At 38.2% G+C, this 19,472-nt stretch overlaps 2 protein-coding genes across 6 annotated transcripts; both read left to right on the top strand.

Annotated features, from left to right (window-relative positions):
- Positions 1-4,029: 4,029 nt before the first annotated feature.
- LOC138901619 (uncharacterized mitochondrial protein AtMg00860-like) lies at positions 4,030-4,425 on the top strand. The gene has a single exon (XM_070189397.1). The coding sequence runs from the start codon at positions 4,030-4,032 to the stop codon at positions 4,423-4,425; it is 396 nt and encodes a 131-aa protein (XP_070045498.1).
- A 2,031-nt stretch (positions 4,426-6,456) lies between these two features.
- Positions 6,457-19,395, top strand: LOC104120076 (uncharacterized). Of its 5 annotated transcripts, none has more exons than XM_018779003.3 (11): positions 6,457-6,661; positions 7,113-7,254; positions 7,602-8,127; positions 12,514-12,658; positions 13,147-13,257; positions 13,371-14,049; positions 14,900-15,112; positions 15,850-15,919; positions 16,909-17,093; positions 17,442-17,508; positions 18,839-19,395. In XM_018779003.3, exons 2-11 carry the CDS (start codon positions 7,123-7,125, stop codon positions 18,985-18,987), a joined length of 2,277 nt encoding a protein of 758 aa, XP_018634519.1. In that variant the 5' UTR covers positions 6,457-6,661; positions 7,113-7,122; the 3' UTR covers positions 18,988-19,395. The 5 variants fall into 5 exon arrangements, with proteins under 5 accessions (XP_018634519.1, XP_070044437.1, XP_009630057.1 ...); XM_009631760.4 differs by having other exon boundaries at positions 6,458-6,661; positions 13,365-14,049; XM_070188336.1 differs by lacking the exon at positions 16,909-17,093 and having other exon boundaries at positions 13,365-14,049; positions 18,839-18,957.
- The last annotated feature ends 77 nt before the right edge of the window (positions 19,396-19,472 follow it).

Below are 19,472 nucleotides of genomic sequence, written 5' to 3'. Positions count from 1 at the left end.
CTTAAGTTTGTCAGAGAAGGGGGCACGAAACGGGATAGACTTCTTCTTCTCCACGGCAAAATTGCTTCCGGTGAATTTCCATGATAATCGCAACTCAAAATAAAAATAAAAAGTTAGTAAAAATGTGCGCCACCTTAGAGGCATGGCGCTGTAACAATTGTTAATCACATGCCGTTAACCTTAATGGCAACTTTAATATGAGGTCAAAATTAATACATAAGCACGTAAAGCAAGTAGTTTGACTAGCCAGTCACGAACAAGATCTAATCACATAACAAGCAATCAATTATTGCACATTTAAAGAAATATTGCAATTATTGATACAGATAGTAATAAAGCCCTTGTGGTAAATATTCGACTACGCAATTAAAGACTCAAGTTATGAACATGGAGTAAGGCACACATACTAATACTTACTACTTGTGTTCCAAACAAGGACAGGTCGAAGGCATCATGGAAGACTACTCTATCCAAATGCGGGATCTTAGGGGTGAATAGAGAAGCCTCAAGATAGTTCACAACCTCTTCAAATAAATTTTCCCACATAATAACAGCCAAGCTAACACCTTAGATAAGGCTAAACTAAAGAATTTCCTAGTTGAGAACAAATTCCAAGAGAAAAGAGAGAGAACCATATGCAACACTCATATTAGCCAAACATAAAATCGTTTTTTTTATTACCTATTTCTCATTTAAACTAAGAAACAAGATGTCAAGAAGATCCCTTAAATAAAAGCTTAATTCCTACGATACATGTTCTGGATAATAGCCTATTTGACTTCTCTTTGACCTCATTAGTAATTAAACTACTAAATACATGCATCTTAATATCAGAAACCGAGCCATCAAGCGATGATTCTAGGCAACGCTTATCGAAATATCCAATATGCACAAAAACATGTTCATGTCCAAATTTAAATACTTCACATGCTATGTATTACACCAAAAAATATAGCCATATATCCTAGCCATTATTAAGCATTGAAATGCAATGTCCACCAATATTATGCCAATGCCTTCAATAGAAAAGACCACTGTGCTAAGCACAGACACTTTTTTTTGAAATCATAAACTTAATTCAAATAATATGGTTAAATTAATTTCAGATAACCACAAAAACACATTGCAACTCTTTGAACGAGTTGAATTCTATTTGAAATCAATATGCAACAATCGTCATATTAAGTCACATAATCACTTAATCTTCGCTTTTGCAAACGAAAACAAATAATAATTTGAACACACATATCATACCAAACATCAAAAGAAAGGTAAAGAATGGACCTTTGTGGGAAGGGGTGTGAGAGTCTGTAGAAAAGCCTCCAAATAGTAGCATTGCTAAGTCAGAGTAAACGCCAACTATAAGCTCAATAGAGAGGGAGTCATCAACTAGTAACCGGGTTCGTGCGCTACCAAAGCAGAATGCAATTGTGCATAGCAGCGATAATAATAATAAAAGGATTAAAAAATACCCAGCAAACACGAACAAGTGACAACCACGGATAGCAATAAATGAGTGAAAGGAAGTTTGTATCCGATCACCAAAATGATCAAGTTTCTGCCTTGGCTTTCAGCAGACAGAAACAAACAGTGGCAGAAAACCGAAACAAAGAGTTGAGCCGTGAAGGATGTAATAGCAGAGTCTAGTTATTAGAAGTGTAGAATAGAGATGAAAGCCTATAAGAATAGGTGAATCAAGTCATAAACGAGCGTGAATACGGTCTCCCCCCCCCCCCCCCCCCCCCCATAAACTAAAACCCACAGGTAAATACATGTAATATAAGTACTTTTTAAAAATAAAAAATAAAAAAATCAGAAGAATGATACGCTTCGAAAATCAAGGTTGCAAATTAGTAAAAGATTGATTTTGACAGAATCAATTAGCAAAAATCTACAGTTAATTAATCTTTCGGGAAAGAACTAATTCGGAAAAAAGAATACCAAAAGATACGCATAAAATTAACCCATTACCTTATTAGCTAAGAGAATATACCAGGAAAGAAAAGCTAGTCTACGCCATCATGAACTTGGACAGATTCTTCAAAGAGATTCGGCCTCAAACCTCTACAACCCTTTTTTTTTAACACATTCTTGCCATGGAAAGAGGAGGAGAAAGAGATTTTGATTTTGTAATTTAAGGAGAGATTGTAGTCCGCAATTTGGGGCAATTGACTAGGAAATTGGGGTAGAATAATTAAGAAATGAAAACATAAAAAGGAAAAAACTAAAAACTTAAAAAAGAGAAAAGAAGGAGATGTTGGTGTCGTAGATGCATTGACGCCGACGGAAGGTTGTTGAAAGGGGTTGGGAAGTGTTTGATCTTATTTGGTTTTCTTGGTGGGTTTTGAAGATGGACTGAGACTTTAGGGGCTTTTTAAGAATACATATAATTAAAAATAAAATAGTTTTATGAAATGTTAAATACATATGTAAAATGCTATTTTGTAAAAATAGTAAATTAAGTTTATCAAAATAGAAGAAAAAAATATTATTTTGACAAAGAAAATATGATAGATATAATTAATTGTGGAGAACATAGGCTATTATTTTAAACGATATGCAAATGATATAAAGAATGCAAATATTATATAAAATGAAATATATATATATATATATATATATATATATATATATATATATATATATATATGGGTACAAATAATAAATTTGGATGATTAAATCACCCCAAAATATTTGAAGGGATAACTAATAAATATATGAATAATTTAAATGCAAGAAAATTAATTTTAAAGCTCTAAAAATTATAGAAAATACTTATTTGACCCCTATACGTTGGGTAATAATGAAAAGGTATATGGAATACTTTATAAAATATGAGGGCAAAATTGGGTATCAACAATAATACTCGGAGCCTAACTTTTATTTGATATTAATTTATGGCTTGAGCGGTCACTATTATTTAAAGGACATGAACTAATTTGAAGTTATTGTTGGTAAAGGGAATTATTATTCACTGCTTGTTACTGTGTGGTATTAATTTCTTATATAATCCATGCTAATTTATGATTTTCGCATTTTATTTGTAGCCCATAGTAAGTGTCGATGTCGACCCCTCGTCGTTACTTCTTCGAGGTTAGACTTAATACTTACTGGGTACATGTTGTTTGTGTACTCACGCTACACTTCTGCACTGGCCGTGCAGGATCTGAGGCAGGTGCATTTGGTGGACATACCGACGCACACCCTCATTACCCGGAGGCCTAGTGGTGAACTGCATCCTGAGTCGTCCTGCAGCACCTAAGGCCTTTCTTTTGTACTTATTTTCTGTCTATGTTATTTCAGACAGTAGTTAGAAATTTGTATATTCTATTAGTGCTCATACACTTATGACACCAGATCTTGGCACACATTCTAGTAAACTTTACGGTTTTGGGGTAGTTACATATTTATGCTTGCATTCAGTTGTCTTCATTTTTAACCATTTGAATCTCTATCTCTCAAAACTCTAAACAAATGGGATTTAATTACTTGGAAATTGGTTAAAAGAAGAAATCACGTAGTAAATTCCCCGTAGGCTTGCCTAGCAGTGACGTTAGGCGCCATCACGGCCTATAGGAGAAATTGGGTCGTGACAATATGGTATCAGAGTACTAGGTTCACGTAGGTCTCACAAGTTATGAGCAGGCCTAATAGAGTCTTGCGGATTAGTACAGAGACGCTCGTACTCATCTTCGAGAGGCTATAGGGTGTTAAGAAACTACTCTTTCTTCATCTCCTATCGTGAAGTTGATGTAGTACTAAGTATTTTTTTCTCTCATTCTCTCACATATGGTGAGAACGCGTACAACAGATGTACCAGACCATGGAGGAGCTGCTCCCCCTGTCACTAGAGGCCGAGGGAGAGCTCCAGTTCGTGGTAGATGATGAGGGCGTCCTAGAGTTGCTCCAGTTACACCACTAGTGGATCAGTAGAGGATCTCATTGTTAATGAGCAGGTTGAGGTGCCTGCACCAGGACCAGCCCCGGTGGATTTCATGTCAGGCCGTATATTGTCAGCCGGCGGCGTTTATGGATTTGATGAACAAGGTATTCAGGGCGTATATTGATTCGTTTGTCATTATATTCATTGATGATATTTTGATCTACTCGCGTAGCATGGAGGAGCATGAGCAGCATCTGAGAGTGGTACTCCAGACCTTGCGGGAACAGAAGCTATATGCTAAGTTTTCCAAGGGTGAGTTATGGCTAGATTCTGTGGCATTCTTGGGACATGTTATATCAGGCGAGGGTATTAAGGTTGATCCCAAGAATAACGAGGCAGTTCAGAGTTGGCCTCGTCCTACCACAGCGACTGATATCAAAAGATTATTGGGGTTAGTAGGTTATTATCGTCGGTTTATAGAGGGCTTCTCGTCTATTGCAGCACCTTTGACGAGATTGACCCAGAAAGGTGCTCTGTTCTGATGGTCCAACAATTGTGAGGCGAGCTTTCAGAAGCTCAAGACCGCCTTGACCTCAGCACCGGTATTAGTGTTGCCTTCCGATTCAGGGATGTATACTGTGTATTGTATCGCTTCACGCGTTGGCTTGGGTTGTGTATTGATACATGAGGGTCGAGTTATTGCATATGCTTCACGTCAGCTGAAGTCCCACGAGAAGAATTACCATGTACACGATTTGGAGTTGGCCGCGATTGTTCATGATCTTAAGATCTGAAGGCATTATCTTTATGGGGTGTCCTGTAAGGTTTACACCGATCATCGCAGCCTGCAGCATTTGTTCAAGTAGAGAGATCTCAATTTGAGGCTGCGGATGTGGCTTGAGTTACTGAAGGATTATGATATCACCATTCTTTATCACTCGGGCAAGGCGAATGTAGTTGCAGATGCCTTGAGCAGAAAGGCAGAGAGTATGGGTAGTTTCGCATTCATTTCAGTAGAGGAGAGGCCACTAGCTTTGAACATTCAGTCCTTGGCTAACAGACTTGTGAGGTTGGATATTTCAGAGCCCAACCGAGTTCTTGCATGCGTCGTCCCCCAGTCTTCACTATTCGAGCAGATCAAGGCTCGCCAGTTTGATGATCTACACTTGTTGGTTCTCAGAGAGACGATATTACAGGGTGGTGCCAGGGAGGTTACTATCGGTGAGGACGGTGTTCTGCGACTTCAGGGTTGCCTATGTGTTCCTAATGTTGATGGTTTGAGGGAGAAGATCCTAGAGAAAGCACATAAGTTCTCGGTATTCTATTCATCCAGGTGCTATGAAGATGTTTCGCGAACTGAGGCAGCATTATTGGTGGCGTCGGATGAAGAATGACATAGTTGAGTATGTTGCGAGGCGTCTAAATTGCCAACAGGTCAAGTATGAGCATTAGAGGCCATGTGGCCTACTTCAGCGGATAACTATACCTGAGTGGAAATGGGAGCGCATTACTATGGACTTCGTAGTTGAGTTTTCGCGGATCTTGCGAAAGTTTGATGCAGTTTGGGTCATTGTCGACAGGTTGACCAAGTCGGCACACTTCATTCCGGTTGTGACCGCGTATACTTCAAAGAGGTTGGCCTAGATTTATATTCAGAAAATAGTTCGGTTGCATGGTGTGCCTGTTTCCATCATATCAGATAGAGGCCCTCAGTTTACTTCACATTTCTGGAGAGCAGTACAGACTACAGAGTGAGTTGGGTACCCGGGTAGAGCTTAGCACAACTTTTCATCCGCAGACCACCACCTACCACTACTATCCTCAACCATAACCACCACCGACATCATTATCGACTACCAACACCTACCACCCCACCATTATGGACGATCACCTCCCACCAACTCAATCATTATCAACTACCACAACTAGCATTATCCTCAACCAAAATCACTCACATCTTCTACCACCACCGGCATTATCCTCAACCAAAATCACCCACCTCATCTACCACCACCAAATACCTCCACCACTATTATCAACCATAGCCGTCACTATCCACCATTATAAACTATTATCACCTACCACCATCTTCCTAAACCATAACTATCACTACCAATCACCCTAGCTACTACCCAGAATCACAACTATCAACCAAAACAACCATTAATAACCACCATCAGTCGGCATCCACAAGCACCATTGCTAGTCATCATCAGCATCAATTACCATATTATTTTAAAAATAATATTTTATTGATAGAATATTAAATTAATTAATATTTTTTAGTATTTTATATTTATTAATTTTTAAATAAAGATAAGTTTTATATATTCTGATGTTGAAAAATAAGCATTCTTAATAATTTAGTATTCAAATATTAATACAATCTTAATATTCAGATGTATATTCAAATTCATTTATTTTAATCTTAATGCACATCTCAATATTTAAATATTTTAATCTTTAAAAAATAAATGAGGTCTAAGTTACTCGGTGGCAACCCGAACGGGCTTCTTACGAATTTTTCACTTTTTCTTTTTTTCTTTTTGGGATAAGCAACATTATTGAATACTGAAATTTCCTCCTCCATTTAAAGACACGGATTCCGAGGAGTCAATCAAGCTTCTTGTCTTCAAATAAGACACTCGTCGGTTCTTAGAGAGAGAATATCGCAGAAAGAAAAGGGTTTTTTTTATGGAAGACGCAGCCCCTGAGACATGCATGCTACGTTTTAGACCTAATTTCTAGAGTGAGATTGAAGATTTACTTCCATTGAAGGTACATGTTTAAGCCATTTATCAATTTTTAGGCTACGTGCGTTCTATACATTTTGTTTGATTTGTTGCATTTATGCAGAAATTGAACTTAAAAAAAATGGTCTGATTAACAACACAGTGTCTCGTAGTAGTAAGTACCAAACAAGCTGATCTTGAAATGTTTGACTACTCTTTACCATTTGTCTATGAAATTCAGTTCAGAACAAGGACTTGAATAGAAGCATATTCATTTGTTGTTGCATGTGCAATATGCAATTGGATATGATTCCTGTATAGTATAGTAAATGCTTATTGAGAATGAAGAAAATTAGTAGTAATTCCTTGTTATGCCTAATGTATTTCAGTAAAGAACCTTGTGTTTGGCATTTTGTGGGGGGAAGCCTTGGGTTTGTCATGAAGCATCACATTTTGACTTTTGGTTCTTTATTTGTTTTCATCCACCATCACAAAAGGATAAGGAAAATGGCATCAGCTTCTACAGAGGAAGTGGTGAATGCATTGATGGAATACTTAGTTGATCCTCACTTGCCTTTGAAATCTTCTGCCATTAAGGAACCTCCCTCTCTTTCTCAGCAGCTCTCTGTTGCCAAACAGGTTAACAATACCTTCTCTCTTTACCTTCTATACTCATTGCCTGCCCTTCTTTTTGACCCTTGACATTTATTTGAAAATGAAGCATGACTGATTTCAATGTTCTTTTTTTTAATTAACTCATTGTTCCTTTCGAAAATTCCTTTTAATTTAAGACTTTTGAGGATGTGTTACCGTAGCATTGTGTTCAAATAATGAGAATGGACTTACTTTTTGTTTCTCAGTTCTTATCTACCTGTTATAAATTTAGAAAAGACCTTGGAATGGAGAAGATTAATTTTGTAAATTGTCCAATAAGATCTTCGGCTGGCTTCTGAATTCTTTTCCTTCTTCCTTTTTTCTTTCTTCAGTTGCATGCTGTTGTGTTACTTTACAACTACTACCAGAGGAAGCAAAATCCACAGGCACAAAATTTAGACTTTGAGTCATTTTGCAAGTTGGCTGTGGCTCTAAAACCGGCTTTGGTTTCATACATGAAGTTCATGAATCAATCTGATCCAACTGGCTCCAAGGACACGGACAATGATCTTTCTGTAGCTGAAAAAGCAATTCAAGATGCTTGCAATATATCTTGCGCTTTAGATGCCTCCAAAAATGTTCCGTCTATAAACAAATGGCTAATTGCCAAAGCTTCTGTCTTATTACTAGACTCTAAGAAAGAAACTTGTTGGCTGCTTTATAGTTCTGTCACAGATGGCGTCTGGTCTCTCCTCGAAAAAAATCGTGAGCTTCCCTCTGCTGAAATTGAAGGTATGGTGGAGGGAAAACATCCAAACAAAAAGAGGCGAACCAGTATGAGACCAGTGACGGTAGAGCAAAAAGATGATGACTCTGGCTTTCAGCAGTTTGCGTTTTTGGCTGTCAAGGATGCAACAGGTATGTGAATATCAGAATTATATTTGTAATATATTTCTAGATTGGCAAAATTAATTTGTGCCTAGGCTGCTCTAGATCGTAAGCTGATTTCCTAAGTTCTTAGAATGCTGTGAGAAAGCACGAGAGAAAAAATATTATTCATTATCTAAAGTGTTGTATAATGCCCTATTTATATACAGTGATTATATAATAATATGTATCTACTTCCCGATGTGGGACACTATACATGACTAACTACTTAACACTCCCCCTCAAATCGGTGCATATAAATCATATGTACCGAGCTTGTTACAGATGTGACTAATACGAGAACCAGTAAGAGACTTAGTGAAAATATCTGCTAGTTGATCATTCGACTTCACAAACTTTGTAACAATATCTCCTGAGAGTATCTTTTCTCTAATAAAGTGACAGTCGATCTCAATGTGTTTAGTCCTCTTATGGAACACCGGATTTGACGCAATGTGAAGAGCAACTTGATTATCACACACCAGTTCCATCTTGCTGATTTCTCCGAACTTCAACTCCTTGAGTAACTGCTTGACCCAAACTAGCTCACACGTTTCCATAGTCATGGCCCGATATTTGGCTTCGGCGCTAGATCGAGCAACTACATTCTGTTTCTTGCTCTTACAAGAGATCAAATTACCTCCTACTAGAACACAATATCCAGACGTAGAACGTCTATCAGAAGGTGATCCTGCCCAATCAGTATCTGTGTACCCAACAATCTGCTCGTGGCCTCAATCCTCGAATAGTAATTCTTTGCCTGGAACTGACTTTATATACCGAAGAATGCGAACAATGAATACATAAACTGACTTACAACACTCACCGGAAAATAAATGTCAGGTCTAGTAACCGTGAGGTAATTCAATTTGCCAACCAACCTCCTATATCTCGTAGGATCTCTAAGAGACTCCCCCTGTCCAGGCAGAAGAAGCTTAGCATTCGGATCCATAGGAGTGTCAACAGGTCTGCAACCCATCATTCCAGTCTTCTCAAGAATGTCTAAGACATACTTCCACTATGAAATAACAATACCTGAGCTAGACCGAGCGACCTTAATACTTAGAAAATACTTCAATCTTCCCAGATCCTTAGTCTGGAAGTACTGAAAGAGATGCTGCTTCAGATTAGTAACACCATCCTGATCATTGCCAGTAATAACAATATCATCAACATAAATCACTAGATAAATACACAGATTAGGAGCAGAATGCTGATAAAACACAGAGTGATCAGCTTCACTACGAGTCATGTCGAACTCCTGAATAACTGTGCTGAACTTACCAAACCAAGCTCGAGGGGACTGTTTCAAACCATATAGTGACTTGCGCAATCGGCATACAAGACCACTAGACTCCCCCTGAGCAACAAAACCAGGTGGTTGTTCCATATAAACTTCTCCCTCAAGATCACCGTGGAGAAAAACATTCTTAATGTCTTAACTGATAAAGAGTCCAATGACGTACAACAACCATGGACAAAAAGAGACGAACAAATGCTACTTTAGCCATGGGAGAGAAAGTATCACTATAATCAAGCACAAAAATCTGAATGCATCCTTTTGCAACAAGACGAGCCTTAAGCCGATCAACCTGACCATCTGGGCCGACTTTGACTGCATAAACCCAACGACAACCAACAGTAGACTTACCTGAAGGAAGAGGAACAAATTCCCAAGTGCCACTCGCATATAAAGCAGACATCTCGTCAATCATAGCCTGTCGCCATCCTGGATGAGATAGAACCTCACCTGTAGACTTAGGGATAGAAACAGTGGACAAAGATGATATAAAAGCAGAATGAGGTGATGACAGACGATGATAACTTAAACCGACATAATGGGGATTAGGATTAAGTGTGGATCGTACACCTTTGCGGAGTGAAATTGGTTGACTAAGAGGAGACAAGTCCGCAGTAGGTGCAGAATCTGATGCAGGACGTGAATCACCTGGGCCTGATGCTGGACATGGACGACGATGATAAGTCAAGAGTGGTGGAGCTGCAGAAGGTTAAACTGGACTAGGTGGTGGAACTGGAGCTATAGGTGGTGGAGCTAGAGTTGTAGAAGAAGATGAATGGGAGATAGTGACTGAATCTCCAAAAGATGAAACTGGTAGCACCTCAGAAATATCTAAGTGATTACCTGGACCTGTGAAGTATGATTGGGTTTCAAAGAAGGTAACATCAGCAGACATAAGGTACCGCTGGAGGTCAGGAGAATAGCAACGATACCCTTTTTGCGTTCTCGAGTAACTCAGAAATACGCATTTAAGAGCACAAGGAGCTAACTTATCTTTTCCTGGAACAAAACACATGCTTCCAAAGACACGGGGTGGAAGAGAGAACAAAGGTAAGTAGGGAAACAGGACAGATAATGGAACTTGATTCTGGATAACACAAGATGACATATGATTAATAAGATAGCAAGATGTAAGAACTGCACCCCCCAAAAAGAGATTGTATGAGTAGGGTACGAGCAGTTTCAATAAGATGTCTATTCTTTCTTTCAGCTACCCCATTTTGTTGAGATGTGTACGGACAAGATGTTTGATGAATAATCCCATGAGAGTTCATAAACTGCTGAAAGGGGAAGACAAATACTCTAGGGCATTATCACTACGAAATGTGCGGATAGAAACCCCAAATTGATTTTGAATTTCAGCGTGGAAGGTCTGGAAAATAGGAAAGAACTCAGATCGATTTTTCATCAAAAATATCCAAGTGCACCTGGAATAATCATCAATGAAACTGACAAAGTACCGGAATCCCAAGGTAGAGTTGACACGACTAGGACCCCAAACATCTGAATGGACTAAAGTAAAAGGTGACTCTGCTCGATTATCAAGACGCCGAGGGAAATGAGAGCGGGTATGCTTACCGAGCTGACATGACTCACACTCTAGAGTGGATAAGTGAGATAAATCAGGTATCATTTTCTGAAGTTTTGACAAATTGGGATGTCCTAACCGTTTATGTAATAAATCTGGTGAATCGGTAACAGGACAAGTTGTTGAAGGAAGACAAGGATGTGAGTCCATGTGATGTTGCAAGGATAAGGTAATAAAGTCCATCTGATTCACGCCTGGTACCAATGATCCGCCCTGACTGTGTTCCTGTATAAAAACAAGGTCATCAAGAAATAAAACAGAGCATTTAAATGATTTGGCAAAGCGACTAACGGCTATGAGATTAAAAGGACTATCGGGAACATAAAGAACTGAATCTGAAGGTAAGGAAGTTGACTTGCTTGACCTATTCCAGTTGCCATGGTTTGAGATCCGTTGGCCATTGTGACTGTTAGAAAAGATTGAGAATATGACATAGTAGTGAAAAGAGATTTGTTACCAGAAATATGATCAGATGCACTTGAATCAATGGCCCAAGAATCGGATGATGAAGATTGGGAGACACAAGTCACGCTATTACCTATTTGAACAACGGAAGCTATCTCTGAAGATGTCTGTTTACATACTTTGTACTGAAGGAACTCAATATAATGGTAAAGAGACCATCCAACTATTCATAGTATTGGATCCCATTTCGCTACAACCAATTTCTCAAATTCTTGACCAAAAGTTGTATGGTTAATCGTGGAATGCCAAGTCAGAACAAGTTAAGTTAGAGCCTCCTTTTTTTCCTTAGTTAGATGAAGCTGGACACAAAAGCAAGCTGAAACTTGGAAATAACTGCCGGAACAATAAAAAGTCGTCGGATTTTGGTGTAACCTGGATGGGTAGGCTTGGAAACACCTCGCGACCAAACTGTCCTCAAGAAGGTTTGCCGGAAAGTGGCCGGAAACAACTAGACGCACCGGTAGATCTCTCGCTTCTGACGGCGCGTGTGAGTGCGTGAGGCGTCCTTTGCCGGAGATTCTGGCTGGGGTTTGCTCGCCGGATGATACTTAACCTTATGGTGGTGTTGGTTTTCGCACAACGCCAACAAAAAAGGGACTGACGTCGGGCAGCCACCGGATTTCGCGCAGTGACTGTTATTTTTTCCTTCCCGGAGTCGCCTGTATTTTTGCACAGCGATGAATCTCTCACGTTAGCTCTGATACCATGTGAGAAAGCAAGAGAGAAAAAATATTATTCAAGTGTTGTACAATGCCCAATTTATATACAATGATTAATAGGTATCTACTTTCCGATGTGGGACACTATACATGACTAACTACTTAACAAATGCCTTTGCTAGCAACAAGTGTCTTAAATAGTGTTTTCTCATGCCTGGGCAGAGAAAGAACTGGTCGACAGTGCTTTGACCTAGGCAGTGCGATCTTTCTGTTCCTGTTTTATAAAAATGAACTTCTTGAGTTACAGGTTTGTTCTGATTTAGAGAGTCATTGTGTCATGATGAGACTTTACTTGATATGGACAGGTATTTCTCGGTCTGACCTTGTGGTTTTGGAGAAGCATGTGGTATATTCACTAACTAAAGAAAAGACAGCATCTTGCTTTTACATCATGCAATGTAAATCAATCAATCAGGACATTCAAATTCCTGTCAAGGAGATTTTTGAGAGGTTAGTTCTTGTTTTTTTAACTGCTTTGGCTTAGAGAATAATTGGGCTTATTTTATCAAGGGTAGTTTAAGAGATGGGCTTTTTCTACAAGAACTCTTGTATCTCTAGTCTTAGATTAGCTCATTTGTTTGATGATACTGATACTTCTTGTGAAGAAATGATGTGATGGTTTCTCAAGTTCATCAATATTTACTTTCTTTGACAGAATCACGTGAATAAGTAGAATGATTCGTTTGTATACTCTTGTCCTTGAAGAGCAATTTAAAGTAGGTTAATGGCATTAACTATGCGGAGTTTGAAGATTATAATATCGTCTTGTGTTGTTATGGGTCGAACATTGATAAACTCACAGTCAGAGAACAATCCTAAACATCCACTAGGTGAAGTCAAAAGGCATAATTGCTTAAATATGTCAGTAGCATTAATTCATATATTCTGGTACCTTTTACTGCTAGAAAAAGAAAAGTGATAACTGTTTATCTCTGTAGTTTACAGGGTCCATTGGTGAAAAAGAGTTCTGGTAGTTGGTCCACTACAGAAGTAGTTGAGTACTTTCATCTGCTTCCCTATGCCAATATCATGTCAGCCTTTCTTTTGAGGTACCTTCAATTTCAGTTGGGCTTTGTTTGTGGTGAGTTGTCAATAGATCTTGCTTTGATAGTCATTCATTGTCTGGCTTAATTGGGTTTTCGTTCTGCTTTGATAGCCAGAGTGTAGAGGAACCTGTAGAAAAGATAGAAGCAAAGACGCCTGATGAAAGTTATGAAGCTTTAATTGGAACAAAGTCAGATCGTATAAACCTAGAAATTTCAGAGGCAAAACATGGTGATGGTCGCGAAAAAGTTAGTCGTTCTGCAGTTGGTCAAGAAGCAACTGTTGTAGATGGCCACCAGAGGATAAGGAAAAGTGAAGAAGCTGGGAGAGATAGTTCAATTAAAAATACAGAAATTGTAGATTTCAGTGATGATAAGCTATCTGATGTCAACTTGGAATGTCTAAATGATACAAGTAAAAAGGTACACCACGAAAATAGCAGAGACTATAAAGATTCAACTGCAAAAGAATTGTATGATACCATCAACCGTCCAAGGACACAAGAAGATAAAGCCGAGGAGCTGGTGAAGTCCACTAAAAGCTGTGAAATCAATGATTTTAATGGAATGGAGTTAGCTGGTGCTCATCCTGAACCTTTGGAGGTGCAAGTGAATGATGATTATCACTTTTCTAGGTCTCCTACTAGGCCTCAGAGGATGGACATGGATGCTTGTATTCCCTGCTCCAAAAATGGAAACAGTAAGGATCGTAAGCTTATTACAAAGGTTTACCATCACGAGAAAAAGAGGACGAGGGTGAGTGGTGGAGAAATCATTGGAGGTGGTGTAATTTGCAAGGTAAGACATTTTCAGTTAATGTAGTAAAAGTTTTGAATTTACGATGCATTGGTCTTATTTGTTCTTACTAATCCTCCCTTTCTCTTTTCAAGAGCATTCGTGAAATTACCCACTTGGGATGAACTAGCGATCAATATTTTAAATGAAGGGAATTTCATCAAGAAATAGCACAATTTTTAAATAGAACTCTTTTCTTCTTTTCCTTAAGTTTTTACGGTTGTGCATTCTGTGCTGGTTCCAAAGCAGACATTAATTCCTTTCCCTGATAAATCTGTGATACATTCAATTGCAGTTTTGGATGATATACATTCTTTATTTTAATATGTATCTTCCTCAAGCCTTGTACAGGGGAGGCATCCACTAGTAACATGAGGAAACCCAATATAGTAACATGAGGGAAAACTCTAAGGGCACTTTGTGTTAAAGAGTTTCCTCATGTTACTATATTGAACTTTGTTGAATGATGCTTGAGATAGTGGTTGAAATGGTAGTTTGTAAAAGAGATACTACAAGAAGTTGACAAGGGAAAAATAATGTGGATTTATGCCCTTATCCTAATGTGAGTACCTGGAAATAGCGAACTTTTCCTTTTAGTAAAAAATAAATCAAAAGAATTGGATGGACTATATTGGAGATCTAGACTGAGGCAATGTGTGATGGAGGATATAGTTTTATTCTTCGGGAAGGACATACAGCTGCTGCTGCCTTTTATTAGGCATTATTGTAACTCCTTAGGCATCAAATCAAGTTGATGGAAGTCCTTTGCTTTTTCATTTTTTTTCCTGGAGATGAGAGAATCCCCTTCATTCTTCATTTCATTGTCATATTTGATACCAAGCATTATTTGCAGGCAGAAAGAACTGATGAAGGGAAGGCTGGTAAAGAGTGTGGCCTTTCCACTATCTCACCTAATCGAAATGGGATTTCAGTGGCACATACTGCATTTGTTCCTTATCAGCATGATACTATGGATATAGGCGATTTACAAACTGTTTTGGCTTCAAAAGAGAAGGCTTTAACTCAAAGTGCCCTTAGAGTTCTTCTTGATAAACGAGAGAAACTGGTAATTTTATGTTTGGTATGACGTAGAATATGTGTCAAGAGCCTTCTCATTTGTTTATTTGCTATTAATACTGCTGTTATTCCTTGATCAATTTAAATTTGAAAATCAGTGTTTGGAAAGTTTGGAGATGTCCCTTTTGTTGTGTCAGGTCTTATAGACAACAGAGCAATGGGTTCCAAACTAAAATCCAATTGCTATTGTTTCCAGCTCCAATGCTCTAAATGATTAGCAATATACTTACGGCTTTTTTCTGATCTATGCTGGTGAGCTGATAATTCAATTAATATTACTGATAGGACGACATTTATTTTTTCCTTTTCCCTTGGATCTTCCTAAGTATATTTTAATCAATCTTAATTCATTGTTTTTTCATCTGACTTCTGCTTAATCCAAAATGAGACACTAGGTTCACCTATTAATTCCTCAGTTGGACTTTTTTGTAAGACGAAGACTATGATGTATATTTTCTGAACTGACCACTTAAAATGTCAATGAAATGTTCATCCTTCAAAATATAGTCCGGTAATATATTATGGTCCTTAGCTATGTACTTTTAATGGGCCAAAAGTCTTGTGGAGTTTTCCTTTTTCTGTCTCTTATGCCTTCTGAATTATTTTACTATTATTTTTCTTATTTCCATTTTAAAAATTTTGTGGAGTAGCTTTTTAAATCTGATTAGTGGAGCTTACACTTTATTTGGTTCTCAGTAATATCAAGTTGCATTCATTTCTTGGCAGTGTCATCAACAACATAAAATAGAAGATGAAATAGCATTATGTGATAAAAGTATTCAAAGAATCTTAGATGGTATGATTTCTATCTCAGGCTTTAGTAGCTTTTTTTGTTTCAGTTTCTTTGTGCTAGTATTACTCTTTTTACATGACTTGGTACTGTATGGATCAAAATTATTTTCTTCTGCTTGTTGTTTGTTTTTCCTCCTCACTTGTTTGATCTTTTTTAAGAAATGAATGTCAAATGAACTTACTAGTTGCCTCTGTATCTCCTTTTAGACCCATTTTATTCCAAGCTGACATGGTGAGTGTGTAGTGGGCATGTCGTAATCAATTCAACCTTTAGGAGATTCATCATAGTTAGACTATTCTCATGCTGGTTGTCAAACCTACCCGCAGCCCTCCTTTATACATATGCTTGGGACTGAAGGAAGTCAAAACTAAAGTAATTACTCCATTTTTTGACCTCAACTGATGTATGAATATAAAACCTTGACGCATTATCATGTTAGAAATTATCAAATGCAAAAAATCAGTATTGCGGAGTTGGATAACTGAAGTACTGAACATGGAAGACTCATAGCATTGTATTTCTTCTCTCTTTGTTAAGCAATTAGATACAGTTACTTGTGCATAAAAGCTGCACTCAAAACAACTAGAAAAGCTATCAATACTATATCTCACATCGTAAGTGTATTACCAGTTTTATCATGTATGGACAGATGTTGAAGTTGATAACGTAACTGTTATGCATGGAGTACAACAAAGACCCTAGGATGCTTTGTCCTAAGTTAAGAGGGGACTAAAATGGTTTCCTTTCTCTTGCTTTCTTTTTTGTTCTCTCTGTGCTGGAGGGTGGGTGGGTGGGTGGTGAAGGGGTACAGAGTGTGGTTGAGAACTGTGATTAAATGAGGCTTTGGTGGCCAAGTTTCCTTGTGGAGGTTTTGATTCCTCGTCATGATTTCGTAGTTTCTTGGAGTTGTGAACTACTCAGAACTGCTGTGTCATGAACTTGATCTAAATTACTGAAGGTCAATGTGCTCATGTTATTTTAAAGCCTTGTAGGTGGCAAAGATAATTTGGCTTTAAAACTAGAAACGCTGCTGGGCTTCTGTGATGAAATGTGCTTGAAGGATAGAGCTGCTATCCAAGAAGAAGGCCATCAACCTGACGAAGAGCTTGGCTTGGTTCAACCTATGAGTGGAAGGAAATTGCCCAAAGCTGTACGCACTTCACAACGTGCATCTCAGGCATGTTTTGGCATCCGAACTTGCTTGAATTTTATCTCTCCTCTTTTCTCAGTGTTTGTTCCATGCTTTATAACTTGATCATTTCCATGTAGATTAATGATGTCTTGTGCTCTTGGTATGCTCAAGCATCATGTCTGATAATTTGTTCTTGTGCCCCTTAGTGTGTTGGATGATCCTTAAGAAATGCTTGTGTTGACCATACAATACTATCAGCCTTGCCTGCACGGGACTATATGTCATCTCTTTTATGATTGCTCACATTTTTTCCATTTTCTGAATAGCATCTTATGAAGCATTTACTCTGTTGTCATTTTCCCCAATTAAATGTAACAATTTTTCTTTTGGCAGGACTTGTATCAAATATGTTGTGTGAATAACTGGATGTTTCCATCATATAGTGTGTCAGCAATAGACGGTATATCATTTTTCATATATGCGAATGTTTTTTTTTAAACAGATAGATTACATTGATGTGAATATTAGATGGCTTCTCATGTATTACTGCTACTACAGTGTGCTTATGCATTTTTTTTTAAATTTCTAATAAAGATGGTGTAACAGCTACTCGAAAGGGGGTTAGCTGGAAAACTTGCTTTAGGGAAATTCCACAACGGAATGGGAGGGTAAATTTAGGGGCCATATAAGGGTGAGTTCAGGATTTAACTGTTGAGGCACCTTTTGGGTTAAAGCCTAGGAGGAAAAAATCGTGAGGCACAAAAACCTTGAGGTGGCCCAGAGCTACCGGGCCAAAGCGGATTATACCTTGGCAGTTGGGCCTGGGCCGTGATTGATAGTTGAGAACATCTGGTTGCTGATTATAACGATCAAATGTTTCTTGAAACAAAGAGATGGAAGTAGATCTTCCTTTAAGACAACAAAAAAGATGTGAACTTAATTTTCCTTTTGGCCCGTTGGAACCCTGATGCTGTCTTGTCTTATCACCCCTAAAACGACAAGATCACATCATTTCTATTTGCACGAGCAGTTGCAAATGAGTTTATTCTGTTCAATGAACTTGGAGTAAATCAGTGTATGCTTCTCTCACTTTATTCGTCTCCCAGGCATACATGTGCTTGTACTGGTGAATGTCTATGTGTACTTGCTCTCAAACACTCTCACTGGCACTTCCCCTGTGCAACTTCTGGCGCATCACTCGAACATACTCTTCTACTCCACTGGCCTTGTCTTGGGTTTTCTAATATTCCACCGTACCTAATGAGGGTTTTGACAACATTAACCTCATCTTCAACCATATCATGTGACGATTCTTTCATCTACTGCCCTTACCTACCCAGACCTTGCTTCACAATACGTAGTGATTTTGAAATAAGATGCGATTCCTTTTAGGCATTTTAGTACAATGTGCTTAGACTTTTTATTGTTTATTTCCCGTGAAAGAACTTCATCTTTTAACATGAAACCCACTTTTGACATTTCCTTCCCCGTTATAATTTTCATTTGTTTCTGTGGTGAAATTCCCAAGATTGTGCAACTCTCCAAGATTTTTGTTCTATCTTTCCATTAATGCTGCACTGCTGAACGTACTGCATTGAGGGGGGGTTCATCTGTCGGGCAAGCTAGTAACACCTATTTATTGTCTGAAACACAGTTTCCCTCTGATAAAAAGGAAAACAGAAATTCCCAATATTGGCTGCTCATAGAATCTAATTTTATGACATTTAATGGGTACTCATTCCGTTTAAATTTCCAGATTCAACTAATCTTTTCAGTTCATTTTCTTATAGGTGGATTTCATGCTAGAGTTAGTTTACAGGGGGTTGACTTTCTATATTCTTGTGAGAGTGATCTGCATTCCAGCCCCTCTGAAGCACTGGAGTCAGCTGCATTTCAGATGATTACCAAATTACAGACTATGGCAGATCACATGCATTAGATTGCATGATAGCAAAGAACATCAACACCAACATTTTCAAATCCTATTTCTAATGCTTCAGTTAGATACTGAAGGAACTCTATCCAATTTGCTGCATTCGGTGGTTTTTGTCTGTATTTGAGTTCAGAGGATGGCAATTCAACTACTAAATTCGGCTATCTTGTAGGCAGCTTAGTTCTCTAGTTTCCAGGATAGTAAAACTGTTAATCCTTTGTGGGGTATAACCCATTGTTTAGTCTAATTTGACTCGGCTCATCTTAACTCAGCTAAACTTTAGAACAGAGCGGGTCATGGCCATCTAATGATTCAAATCATTTTGACCCGCACAAATTTAGCTCAACCTCACATATTCTTCGTAAGCAGATCCTATTAGTATGTGTCATAATTAAGGTAACAAATTGTGTCCCATATCTCTGCCTCTTTTTTTCATTTATATTTTGGCAAAAGAGAATCAGTGGCTCAACTTAACTTAGCATTCTTGTTAT

The sequence above is a fragment of the Nicotiana tomentosiformis genome, chromosome 11 (genome assembly GCF_000390325.3).
Source record: "Nicotiana tomentosiformis chromosome 11, ASM39032v3, whole genome shotgun sequence".
Lineage (NCBI taxonomy): Eukaryota > Viridiplantae > Streptophyta > Magnoliopsida > Solanales > Solanaceae > Nicotiana > Nicotiana tomentosiformis.
Note: the sequence above shows the minus strand (reverse complement) of the source record. Positions and strands in the feature narration are given on the sequence as shown.